This window comes from Neomonachus schauinslandi, chromosome 8, assembly GCF_002201575.2.
Source record: "Neomonachus schauinslandi chromosome 8, ASM220157v2, whole genome shotgun sequence".
Taxonomy (NCBI): Eukaryota; Metazoa; Chordata; class Mammalia; order Carnivora; family Phocidae; genus Neomonachus; species Neomonachus schauinslandi.
In genome coordinates this window covers 45,764,245-45,777,276 of record NC_058410.1, presented here as the reverse complement: position 1 = coordinate 45,777,276, position 13,032 = coordinate 45,764,245, and the positions used below count along the sequence as shown (strand labels likewise).

Below are 13,032 nucleotides of genomic sequence, written 5' to 3'. Positions count from 1 at the left end.
TATCCACTCTACTATATTGGAGCATAACAGATAAGCAAAAATGGCCCATTTTAATAATTAAAGTAAACCTAGTTAAGGAGAGAGATTAAGGAAGAATAATTTGTTTCCATTTATCTTTGTTTTGGGAAATAAAAGTCACTTCATTAATCTTGGAATTACTTGGATAGTCTTAAATCTCATAAGATTAGCCTCCAAAGGGAGCTCTCCTCTTTAGCTTCCTTCATTACTGTTCTCATCTGTTTCTTCATTTTAACTCAAAACAAATAAAAATGTATTCTTCAGCTTTTTAGAGTAACATATTATGAAATTTAGGTGCCAAAATAATTCATTTTAATGATGGAAATTCTCAGCAAACCAGAAGGGGCCAGCCTTTTACTAGAGAAACGCTATCCAACAAAACCCAGTGAGAATAGAATCTGTAATGGAAAAATTTAATGAGGAAAAAAAGCCATACTTAATGGAGACACATGCTCTTCAAGGTTCTGAGCTAGACAAAGGATATCTGTTATTAATTATATTGTGTAACAGAGCGGTGGCCAACACCACAAGAAAAAGAAATACGGAATTAGGGTTAGAAGATACAAAATTGTGATTATTTCAGAGTTGTATGGTCATTAGCATAGACCACCTTAGGAAATCAGCCAACTATTATAACTAAGAAGAGAGTTGTGAAAATGCTGGATCCAAATCAGTATTCAGAAATCAATAGCTTGGGCGCCTGGGTGGCTCAGATGGTTAAGCGTCTGCCTTCAGCTCAGGTCATGATCCCAGGGTGCTGGGATCGAGTCCTGCATCAGGCTCCCTGCTCAGCAGGGAGCTTGCTTCTCCCTCTTCCGCTTCCCCTGTTTATGCTCTCTCTCTCTGTCAAATAAATAAATAAATAAAATCTTAAAAAAAAAAATCAATAGCTTGGGGCATGTGGGTGGCTCAGTCAGTTAAGTGGCTGACTCTTGATTTCAACTCAGGTCATGATCTCAGGGTCATGAGATCGAGCCCCGTGTCAGGCCCCACACTGGGTGTAGAGATGCTTAACATTCTCTGTCTCCCTCTCCCTCTGCCCCTCCCCGCTTGCATTCTCTCTCTCTCTCTTAAAAGAATCAGAGGCGCCTGGGTGGCTCAGTCGTTAAGCGTCTGCCTTCGGCTCAGGTCATGATCCTGGGGTCCTGGGATCATGTCCTGCATCGGGCTCCTTGCTACGCACGGAGCCTGCTTCTCCCTCTGCCTGCCTCTCCCCCTGCTTGTGCTTATTCTCTGTCTCTCTCTCTCTCTCTCTCTGACAAATAAATAAAATCTTTTACAAATAGAAAAAAAAAATGACTTTGTATCATTATTAAATATTTTTGTTCAAGATACCTGGAATACTGTTAACCAGTGGGTAAAAGACAGGGCAAAGGGTCTTACAACATCCATCTAGATGGAACCTTATGAAATTGCCCTTTTTCGTATGTCTAAAATAGTTGAACATCAGGACTTTATTATGGTTGAACCTAATAAAAACCAACAGTGAATTTATATCTGTTGAAGTAAGAAACTGGAAAAGGTATCCAGCAGTTGACTGACAGGGAAAGCTTACACAGGAGGAGATACCTATCCTCACTAGTAATCCATGAAGCACAAATTAAAACAATGGTGATATTGATACCACCTGCAAGCAATCAGATTGATAAAAGTCTGGATTTTTAAATTGATTTACTAATAAAATAGTCTGAGATACATTTCTACGAGTTAGATTAGAAAAACATAAACTGGGATGAATATTGTTCACTAAAGCTTCACTCCATTAGACAACTCTGTACTATAATGAAATAAACTTTAATCTTTATTTTAGTAAACAGTTATTTGGCATTTCAGTCAGAAACAAACACTGTTTTGTTAAGAATTACGCCTCCGGTGCACCTGGCTGACTCATTCAGAAGAGCATGACACTCTGGTCTCGGGGTCGCGAGTTCAAGCCCCACATTGGGTGTAGAGATTACTTGAATAAATAAAACTTAAAAAAAAAGAATTATGCCTGGAACATAACCACTATCCTTTAGAAATTCCCAGAATGAAGAGTATATCTGGGGCAGGGACTGTGGTTAGGCCTACTAGACATACTTCTCTCTCAGTACTCCAGTGGGTAGCTAAAAAATAAAGCATATTTTTTAAAAGAACCAGTAATTAGAATTTGTATCAGTTTGTTGGCTTTATGTTCCAGATACATTGAAAGTGATAAATAATAATTGTGTCCTCATTCCCTTCTAAAAAAATCTTCCAAAAAAAAAACCAAATAAGAGGGCACCTGGGTGGCTCAGTTGGTTAAGTGACTGCCTTCGGCTCAGGTCATGATCCTGGAGTCCCGGGATCGAGTCCCGCATCGGGCTCCCTGCTCGGCAGGGAGTCTGCTTCTCCCTCTGACCCTCCTCCCTCTCATGTTCTCTGTCTCTCATTCTCTCTCTCGCAAATAAATAAAAAAAAAAAAAAAAAAAATAAGAAAATTAGACCAAGTTGTTTTTTAACTACCCATTAGACAAAATAATAATAATAAAATTAGGGAGTTAAGTGTGGGGGAAAAAATTTACCCTTCTAGATTGCTGTGTTTGGGGTAGTTTTTAGATTAAAACCAATTGACCATTTTTTTTTAAAAATCCAGTTCCCACTTAAGATGAAGGATAGTTCATAAGGAAATATTATTCCTTTTCAAAAAATGTAGTCTACTCAAAGCCTGTTCACCAGGTAATGGAAATGTTACTTGACTTCGATGATTTGACTATTTTGGCGACTGCTGCAGCTATGTAATTTTTCAGTTTTATCTATAGTAATAGTAAATATTTGAATACCACTGCTTTGAAAACATTTTCTCTTTTATTCTCATAAAAGGTATAATGAGTTTGGAGTTAGATTCTTTCAAATTACTTTCTATGAGACATTTTTTTTGTTAGGTTTTTTTCTCAGTGCTCTTTTGTAGTTAATCTTGTCAATAAAAATAAGTTACAAGTTAGGTAGAGGAAACTGGTTTTATTCAGGACTTTTTGTCTTTCTTGAAAACTTCTTACTTTTCCATGGTGGTCAGTGACCCTAACATGATTATTCATACACGTTCTTTTTTTTTCCTTTTTCAAGACTGTAAATGGATCATTTCTAATTTATATAAGTATGGAGAGAAAGAGAGATCCAATATAACTTAGTTTCCATATGTATAATACTCTCTCTTATATAGATTCATCCTTAATTAAATCTACTTACACTGTAATTGAGAAATAAGATTTGGTAGCTCTGTGTATGTGTGTACATATACATACAAATTTTTCAGAGCAATACTCAAAATTTTTATCACAAGTGTCAAACATAAGAGCTTATTGGATTAGCAGAGATATCTTAATAAGACCATTCATTATTAAAAAGTCAGTCTAACACCATTCTCTTGTTCAGCATATACATATACTGTTTTTAATTTATGCAAGCCTCTTTGCTAAGAATATCAGAGACTTCTGCTTCAGTCACACACAGTTCCTTCTTTTTTTTTTTTTTTTTAGATTTTATTTATTTATTTGTCAGAGAGAGAGAGTACAAGCAGGGGGAGCGGCAGGCAGAGGGAGAAGCAGGCTCCCTGCTGAGCAAGGAGTCCGATGCGGGACTCGATCCCAGGACCCTCTGCCTGCAGCTCCCCCTGCTTGTGTTATCTCTCTCTGACAAATAAATAAATAAAATCTTAAAAAAAAATTTAAAAGATGACAGATTTTATAACCCAGATTATATGGATATGATGGGAGTTTTTACAATTCTTACTTTTATTCCATATCCATAAAATACTGAGAAGTATTTTTTAATGAATCTTTTAGTCTACAATTTTTATATCCCTGCTCTGACTTAGACATTAAGTCTTGAAGTTACAATAATATATAAGAAAGTTCCTAATCTTCTATAGTTCATTGTCTGCCAGAAGTGAAAAGTAATTAAATAGTACGATAATTTAAAGTTAGCATGAGTAGTAGATTAGGAATAAACTCAGGGTGGGAAAATGGAGAAGACCTCATCGATTACCTGAGAGTGGGACAGTTAAGGAAAATGTCCTAGATGGCATCCAGGCCAGATCCCAAAGGATGAGAAAGGGTTCCCAAACAAAACCAGGGGAGGATACTCTTATTTTTTTTTTAGGGAGAGAGCATTGGGCGGGGTGGGAGGGGGGGTGGTTGGCAGAGGGAGAAGGAGAGAGAGAATCTTAAGCAGGCTCTATGCTCAGCACAGAGCCCAATGCAGAGCTCGATCTCACCACCCTGACTGACATCATGACCTGAGCAGAAGTCAAGAGTCAGATGCTTAACCAGCTGAGCCACCTAGGTACTCCCAGAGGAGGAAAGAACTTCTAAGCTTTGTTTTCCTTTTTATATAGTATCTGGTTTGGTTAAAGCTAAACTACTGAAATTCCTAGAGTTTTTCTATTTGATTTACTTAATGGGGGAAAAACTTACGACACTGAAAATTAATCATAGGTTTCATTCTTCTCTTGTTTCAGGGATCAAAGGCAAAGCCTCTAAATACATTATCTAAAAAGTGGGGCTCTTTTTTTATTGATTCAGTTTCGGGACTGGAAAATACAGAAGACTCATTGGTTTATACATGGTCTTGTAAGAGAATCAGTACTTACAGCACTATTGCAATTCCAAGTATTGAGGCAATAGCAGGTAAGCAGAAAAATACTTATAAAACTTTAGCTGTTACTAAACAGTAATGACTGTAAGTACTAGAATTCTTGCCTTTGAAAGAAGAAAATCTTCCCATGGCATTTATTTTTCTTGGGATACACCTAGGTTATGGCGACCTAGGTAATTAGGACCTGCCTGTCTCCTGGAGCCAACTACAAAAACTGGATTTTTTTTTTTTTAAGTCTGCTTGGAGTCATAGGATAAAAGGAAAAATTACCAGGACAGGGTCCTGAAGAAGCCACGTAAGGTGTACCTGACTTTTGGAGCTGCTTTTCCCTTAGTGTTTGGTGTTTGCTAATTCTAAAGAGGGCACCAGGGAAAGTAAATGGACCTTTCATTAGCTTCCTGAGCCTACAGGCATAGGAAGTGGAAGGTAAGGTCTGCCAGAGGAGGGTGACCTGATGGACTCTCTTAATCTGTGTTGAGACCCTGAATTTACCTTAAAGATAACTAAAGCTCAGTGTTAGATCAGCTGAATCCCTAAAACTGGATTGAGAATATTCTCTAGAGGAAGGTAACATCAGTCTAGGACTCATATTATTTCTAAAAACAATATAAGGTTCAGCACATAATGAAAAATAGCTAGGCCCACACGGGTATGAGACTATACACTAACAGAAATAACAAAATTAAAAAAAAAGAAAGAACGAACGAAATTTACTATGGCCAAGTACAGAAAAGAAAGGACTGAGAAATTTAGTAGAGACATAAAGAGAATAGACGTTTGAAATATTAGAAAATCAAAATTAAAAACTAATGGATGTTTAAAGCAGATTAGACACAGTTAAAAAGTTAATTAGTGTTCATAGCAGCAATGTCCACAATAGCCAAACTGTGGAAAGAGCCGAGATGCCCTTCAACAGATGAATGGATAAAGATGTGGTCCATATATACAATGGAATATTACTCAGCCATCAGAAAAGATGAATACCCAACTTTTACATCAACATGGATGGGACTGGAGGAGATTATGCTAAGTGAAATAAGTTAAGCAGAGGAAGTCAATTATCATATGGTTTCACTTATTTGTGGAACATAAGGAATAACATGGAGGACATTAGGAGAAGGAAGGGAAAAATGAAGGGGGGGAATCGGAGGGAGAGATGAACCATGAGAGACTATGGACCTGAGAAACAAACAGGGTTTTAGAGGGGAGGGGGGAGGGAGGATTGGTTAGCCCGGTGATGGGTATTAAGGAGGGCACATACTGCATGGAGCGCTGGGTGTTATACAAAAACAATGGATCGTGGATCACTACATCAAAAACTAATGATGTATTGTATGGTGACTAACATAACATAATAAAATTAAAAACTACAAAAAAAAGAAGTTAATTAGTGCACTGGAAGACAGGCCAAAAAAAATATCCAGAATGAAGCATGAAGAAAAAAAAAAGAAAAAAGCAAGATACAGAAAAAAGGAAGATAAAGAAGAGGGACTAAGCAACATAGGAGATACACTGAGAAGGAATAAGATTTCTATAATTGGAAACCCCAGGAGATGAGAGAATAAGCCAGAAGCAATAGCTACAACTTTCCAAAAATGATGAAAAGAAATAAGCCAAAGGCGTAAGAAGTCCAAATAACTGAAACAAAATAAATAAAAACAAATCCAAAGTTAACTGCTAAAAACCAAAGATAATTAAGAAATATTAAAAGCAGCCAGAGAATTAAAAACATTGATTTCAAAGGAGTAAGAGTTAGACTGACATCTGACTTCTCCCAAAAACAAAAAAGCCAACACAGTAGAACAGTATCTTTAAATTGCTGAAAGACAATGGCTATCAATCTTGATGGTAGTCAACATCCAGTAAAGATATCATTAAAGAATAAAAGAAAAGTATTTTTTTTATTTTTTTTTAAGATTTTTATTTATTGAATGATTGATTTGACAGAGAGAGAGAGACAGCAAGAGAGGGAACACAAGCAGGGGGAGTAGGAGAGGGAGAAGCAAGCTTCCCACTGAGCAGGGAGCCCGATGGCGGGGCTCGATCCGAGGACCCTGGGACCATGACCTGAGCCGAAAGCAGATGCTTAACCGACTGAGCCACCCAGGTACCCCAACAAAAGTATTTTTAGACAGTCAAAAATGGAGGAAATTTATCTCTAGAAGACCTACACTAAAGAAAATACTAGTGTACTGTTCTTCAGGCAAAAGAAAGAATGATCCCTGTTGGAAGACTGAAGATGCAAGAAAGAATATACAGCAACAAAGGGATAAGCTATATGAATAAATTAAATGAACATTTCTGTTGGAAAAATTTTTTAAAAGTCCTGAGAGTTTTAAATAAAGAATTTTTTAATTTTTATTTTTTTATTTATTTATTTTGAGAGAGAGAGAGAGAATGTGTGGGTGAGTGGGCGTTGGGGGATGGGGACAGAGGAAGAGAGAGATAATCTTAAGCAGGCTCCACACCCAGCATGGAGCCCAACATGGGCCTGTATCTCACAACCCTGAGATCATGACCTGAGCCAAAATCAAAAGTCGGACACTTAACCAACTGAGCTACCCAGTTGCCCCTAAAGAAAGAATTTTAAAACATGAAAGACTCCACCAAAAAACTGCTAGAACTGATACAGAAATTCAACAGAGTCACAGTATATAAAATCAATACAGAGAAATCAGTTACATTTCTATACACTAACAGTGAAGCAGAAGAAAGAGAAATCAAGGAATGGATCCCATGTACAATTGGACCAAAAACCATAAGATACCTAGGAATAAATGTAACCAAAGAGGTAAAGGACCTGTACTTGAAAACTATAGAACACTTAAGAAAGAAATGGTGGAAGACACAAAGAAATGGAAAAACATTCCATGCTCATGAATTGGAAGAACAAATATTGTTAAAATGTCTATGCTACTCAAATCAATCTATACATTCAGTTCAATCCCTATCAAAATGCCATCAGCATTTTTCACAGAGCTAGAATAAACAATCCTAAAATTTGTATGGAACCAGAAAAGTCCCTGAATAGCCAAAGTAATGTTGAAAAAAAAACAAAAAACAAAGCTGGAGGCATCACAGTTCCAGACTTCAACCTGTATTACAAAGCTGTAATCATCAAGACAGTGTGGTGCGGGCACAAAAACAGACACATAGATCAATGGAACAAAATAGGAACCCAGAAATGGACCCTCAACTCTATGATCAACTAATCTTTGACAAAGCAGGAAAGAATATCCAATGGAAAAAAGACAGTCTCTTCAACAAATGGTGTTGGGAAAATTGAACAGCCACATGCAGAAGAATGAAACTCAACTACTTTCTTACACCGTACACAAAAATAAACCCAAAATGGATGAAAGACCTAAATGTGAGACAGGAACCCATCAAAATCCGAGTAGAGAACACAGGCAGCAACCTCTTTGACCTCAACCACAGCAACTTCTTGCTAGACACGTCTCCAAAGGCAAGGGAAACAAAAGCAAAAATGAACTACTGGAACTTCATCAAGATAAAAAGCTTTTGCACACCAACAGAAACAGTCTACAAAACTAAAAGGCAACCTACAGAATGGGAGAAGATATTTGCAAATGTCTTATCAGATAAAGTATCCAAAATCTATAAAGAACTTATCAAACTCAATACCCAAAAAAACAAAAAATCTGGTCAAGAAATGGGCAGAAGACACAAACAGACATTTCTCCAAAGAAGACATACAAATGGCCAAAAGACACATGAAAAAATATTCATCATCACTTGGCATCAGGGAAATACAAATCAAACCACAATGAGATACGACCTCACACTGGTCAGAATGGCTAAAATGAACAACTCAGGAAACATAGATGTTGGTGAGGATGCAGAGAAAGAGGGACCCTCTGACACTGTTGGTGGGCATGCACACTGGTGTGGCCACTCTGGAAAACAGTATGGAGGCTCCTCAAAAAGTTAAAAATAGAGCTACCCTATGACCCAGCATTGCACTCCTAGGTATCTATCCAAAGGATACAAAAATAGTGATTCGAAGGGGCATATGCACCCCAATGTTTATAGCAGCACTATCAACAATAGCCAAAATATGGAAAGAGCCCAGATGTCCATCAACAGATGAATGGATAAAGATGTGGTGTGTGTCTGTGTATATATATATATATGTGTGTATATATATATACACAGACACACACACACACACACACACAATGGAACACTACTCAGCCATCAAAAAGAATGAAATCTTGTCATTTGCAAAGACATGGATGGAACTAGAGGGTATTATGCTAAGCAAAATAAGTCAAAGACAAATACCACGTGACTTCACTCATATGTGGAATTTAAGAAAACAAAATAGATGAACATAGGGGAAGGGAAGGAAAAATAAGATGAAAACAAAGAGGGAGGCAAACCATGAGAAACTCTTAACTATAGGAAACAAACTGAGGGTTGCTAGAGGGGAGGTGGGGATGGGGATGGGGTAACTGAGTGATGGGCATTATGGAGGGCACTTGAAGTAATGAGTACTGGGTATTAGATGCAGCTGGTGAATCACTAAATTCTACCTCCAAAACTAATAAGACAGTATATGTTAATTAAATTTAAATTAAAATATATATATTTTTAAATGATGCCAATGGCAGTGGGACAGTTGGAATTAAAATGCCCTAGCATCTGGGGCGCCTGGGTGGCTCAGGGGCGCCTGGGTGGCTCAGCCGTTAAGCGTCTGCCTTCGGCTCAGGTCATGATCCCAGGGTCCTGGGATCGAGCCTCGCATCGGGCTCCCTGCTCCGCGGGAAGCCTGCTTCGCCCTCTCCCACTCCCCCTGCTTGTGTTCCCTCTCTCGCTGTGTCTCTGTCTGTCAAATAAATAAATAAAATCTTTAAAAAAAATAAAATAAAATGCCCTAGCATCCTTGTATTATATCAAACTTATATGGTAAGGAATAAGAGTATGTTAGGTATTATGCATGTTGTAATCTCTAGGATAACTACCAAAGAAACTGTAATGAGATACATACTAGGATAAAATCTAAAAGAAAACAAAAATGGAAAGAAAAGAGTATGAAAAATAAACAAGGTATGGAGAATATTCAGGAAGATGACAGATTTAAAGCTGAGTAATTATATTAAGTATAGATGACAAAAATCTCTGATTAAAGCCCTGAATGAAATAATGAAACCCAACTATGGGCTGTTCAGAAAAGACATCTCTGAAAGGACACAGAAAGTTTGAATATCAAAAGATGGCAAGAGCTAATACCATGTTAATGGTAACTAAGAGAAAGAGTTAGCTACAATAATGTGAAACAAAATAGACATTAAGGAAAAAAATCCATTATTAACATGAAAGAGAATTACTTCATAATAGTAAATTCGGTTCTCAGAAATATGTATCTGAAAGTCTGAGGTATTCACAGGGCCCCTGATTAAGGTCAGAACTTAAATCCCTCCATTTTCTTTTTTTTTTTTTTAAAGACTTTATTTATTTATTCATGAGAGACAGAGAGAGAGAGGCAGAGGGAGAAGCAGGCTCCCGGGAGCCCGATGCGGGACTCGATCCCAGGACCCTGGGATCATGACCTGAGCCGAAGGCAGACGCTTAACCATCTGAGCCACCCAGGTGCCCAAATCCCTCCATTTTCTTAAAACCAGGAAACTGCTGAAAAATCCACTCTGCTTTGCAGAGGTATATGTTTTTGCTCATTAGTTGCCTGAAGTTCCCCTCAGAATTTGGCAACACGCTTGAGGAGGAAACCAGCTGAGTCCGGTTCTCCACCCATTCCTTTACCGCAGATTCTTAGCCCCTCAATTTTTGACTGCACCCCTTCAAGACTGCCAAAAGCTCTGCTAGTTTTGCTGCTTCTAACTGCCCCTGCCTCCAGGAAGAATTCAGGTGCCTGAAGGAAAAAGCTGTGACAGAATGTCAGCTCACTCTCTGCTTGCTAGGCCTTCCCAGGAACTGGGTTCTCAGGTCTTAGGTTGCCTCTCCAGTGACTTCACCCTGATGTTTATATTTTATTCAGCTTTCCTAGTTGTCCTAGCTCCAGTTTATAAGCAGAAGTCTACTTAAGTTTTTGTTTTGTTTTGTTTTGTTTTTTTAAAGATTGTATTTATTTATTTGACAGAGAAAGACACAGCGAGAGAGGGAACACAAGCTGGGGGAGTGGGCGAGGGAGAAGCAGACTTCCCGCGGAGCAGGGAGCCCAATGTGGGGTTCAATCCCAGGACCCTGGGATCATGACCTGAGCCGAAGGCAGACGCTTAATGACTGAGCCACCCAGGCGCCCCCTAACCTTAGATTCTTCTTTCTTGAATTGGGGATAATAGCAAGCTGCATTTCCTCTCTCACAGGATGGATGTGAGAGAAAGTAAAGCAAAATATTTATCTGAATTATTGATAGGGTGATGATGATGATATGATGATAATTACAACCCTAAAATACATATAACCTTCCAAAAAGTCCATTCTCTATGCCAGCGTACAAATCCAATGTCAGTATATCCTCATTAAAATAATATCTCATTCTCATTAGTTTCAAAAGAATAGTTTAATTTTCATTTCGTTCCATGCTTAAACACCTAAGATTAAAGAAAGATAACCTAAATATATTTCTTCCTTTTACAAACAATTTCCCTGTAAAAGAAATGGAACTTGTAACTTGAAGGAAGGGGCTAGCCCAGAATTAAACTATTATTTTCAGTTTTTCTATTTCATTCTTCCTTTATTTCAAAGTGATTCAAATTTATAGTGAGAGAATAAAGTAATGTGATAATCAAAGCCAATGAATTATTGCAATAGTACGTGGATAAAAACTGGTTCAATAGGATATGGTTATGAAATAGTAAGAAAGTCAAAGTAAAGTGAATCTTCATTATTCTAGGATTTAAATATTTCTCCGAAGAATGAGAAAATAACCCCCTCTCCATCTTCTGGGGGTAATTACCTCTCCTTAAAGAAGCAGTATTAACATTAGTGCATCTCCCATTTTCATTTGCCAAAAGCTTTCTTCCACAGCGCCCTGGAAAAGAACTTGGCTCTGGGCTTTTGTCTTCTACCTTTTCTCAGGAGAAAATATTAAGGACTTAACAGCAGTCAAACAAAGCTAAACATGTACCGATTTTTTGTGGTGAAAGAAGGAGAGAGTTGATGTGTCATATTCAATTGTTGATTTTGATGTCCAGGATACTTCCTTAGAAAGCAAAGTGTTAGTCTCTAAGTTAGCACTCTGCTATGTTCACATTCTCATAAAGAAGTTCTGTCTCACAGAAAACTTGAAATTGATTATTTCAGTAACATATTCAGTGAAGTTGGATACGACTGTGTAATTTACCTTATTTCTCAAGTAAGAAAAATAGCTGGGAGAAAAATACTGATGGCCATGGCTTCAGACATGTTGAGGATAGAATCTTTATATACATGTTATCCTGCTAATAGCTTTTAAAAAAAAAAAGATCCAGAGTTTTTCTGTTTCTGTTATATTTTAGGTTGAACTTACTGTTCAAGAATATTTGTTCATTTTGGCTCACTTCATTTAATTGCTAGCTAATATGGTTGATATGATGTGTATTTAATACACAGAGTTTAATAGAATATTGTTGTGGTAAATAAGAATTCAGGATTTGTCTGTCTTTCTCTTTTCTGCCAAAGAGCACCAGAAATGACTTTCTTGTAACAGATGCCATTCTTTCCCTCTTGTTGAATCCCCAGTCTGGAGATCCTTGTTTTAATAGAAGAGTCATCTGATCTCACCTGGTTATAAAATGCCCAGATTTCTTAACAGATCTTTTCTGCTACCTGGAAGAGAAAATGTTTGCTTTAAGTGAGATAGAAGGTGAAAAACAAATACTCCCCCTTTGCCTCTTAAAACCTTTTTGTAGTCATGAAATGTTTCTTTCTTAATGAATATCTTGTTAGGTTTGGTTATCTCATTGACATTTAAATACAAAGACTCGTTTTTATAGACTGTATAAGTTTGCACTTGCTAGCTATATACATTATAATGATGATTGGTTTATAAGGATCATGATAATGTAACCATTTTTAACCTTTTAGTAATAGCTACGCAGAAACCTAAACATTTACTTCAGCAAATGTATAGGAAAGACAGGAAAAGATAACTGGTTGAACTCTTAGCCTATATCATTTTGGTGGCTTATCAGAAATCCAAGACCTCAGATATATGATTTTAGAAACTCAGTGTTAGCAATTTACTTTCCAATGCCTTTTTAATGTGTGGCTCAAAATATACCACAGCTAACTGAGCAGTCAAGACCAATGAAATTCACTAATATTGAACGTTTTTCTGTTTACAACATCTTAGGTTTCTTAGGCATCAGACAGGCAGTGTTCCTGCTTCCCTATTTCTAGCACTAATGTTTTCCTCATAAGGATTAACTACTTGGACTT

At 37.4% G+C, this 13,032-nt stretch overlaps 1 protein-coding gene across 2 annotated transcripts in view; it reads left to right on the top strand.

Moving 5' to 3' along the window:
• The window catches only part of NT5DC1 (5'-nucleotidase domain containing 1), a 143,059-nt gene that overhangs the window by 128,691 nt on the left and 1,336 nt on the right, over positions 1 to 13,032 (top strand). Inside the window, exon 11 of one of the 2 annotated variants that reach the window (XM_021693308.2) lies at positions 4,496 to 4,664. The exons of the other annotated variant lie outside the window; for it this stretch is intronic. Coding sequence (XP_021548983.1) covers positions 4,496 to 4,664 — 169 coding nt within the window. The remainder of the gene's footprint in view (positions 1 to 4,495; positions 4,665 to 13,032) is intronic. 2 annotated transcript variants of the gene reach the window in all.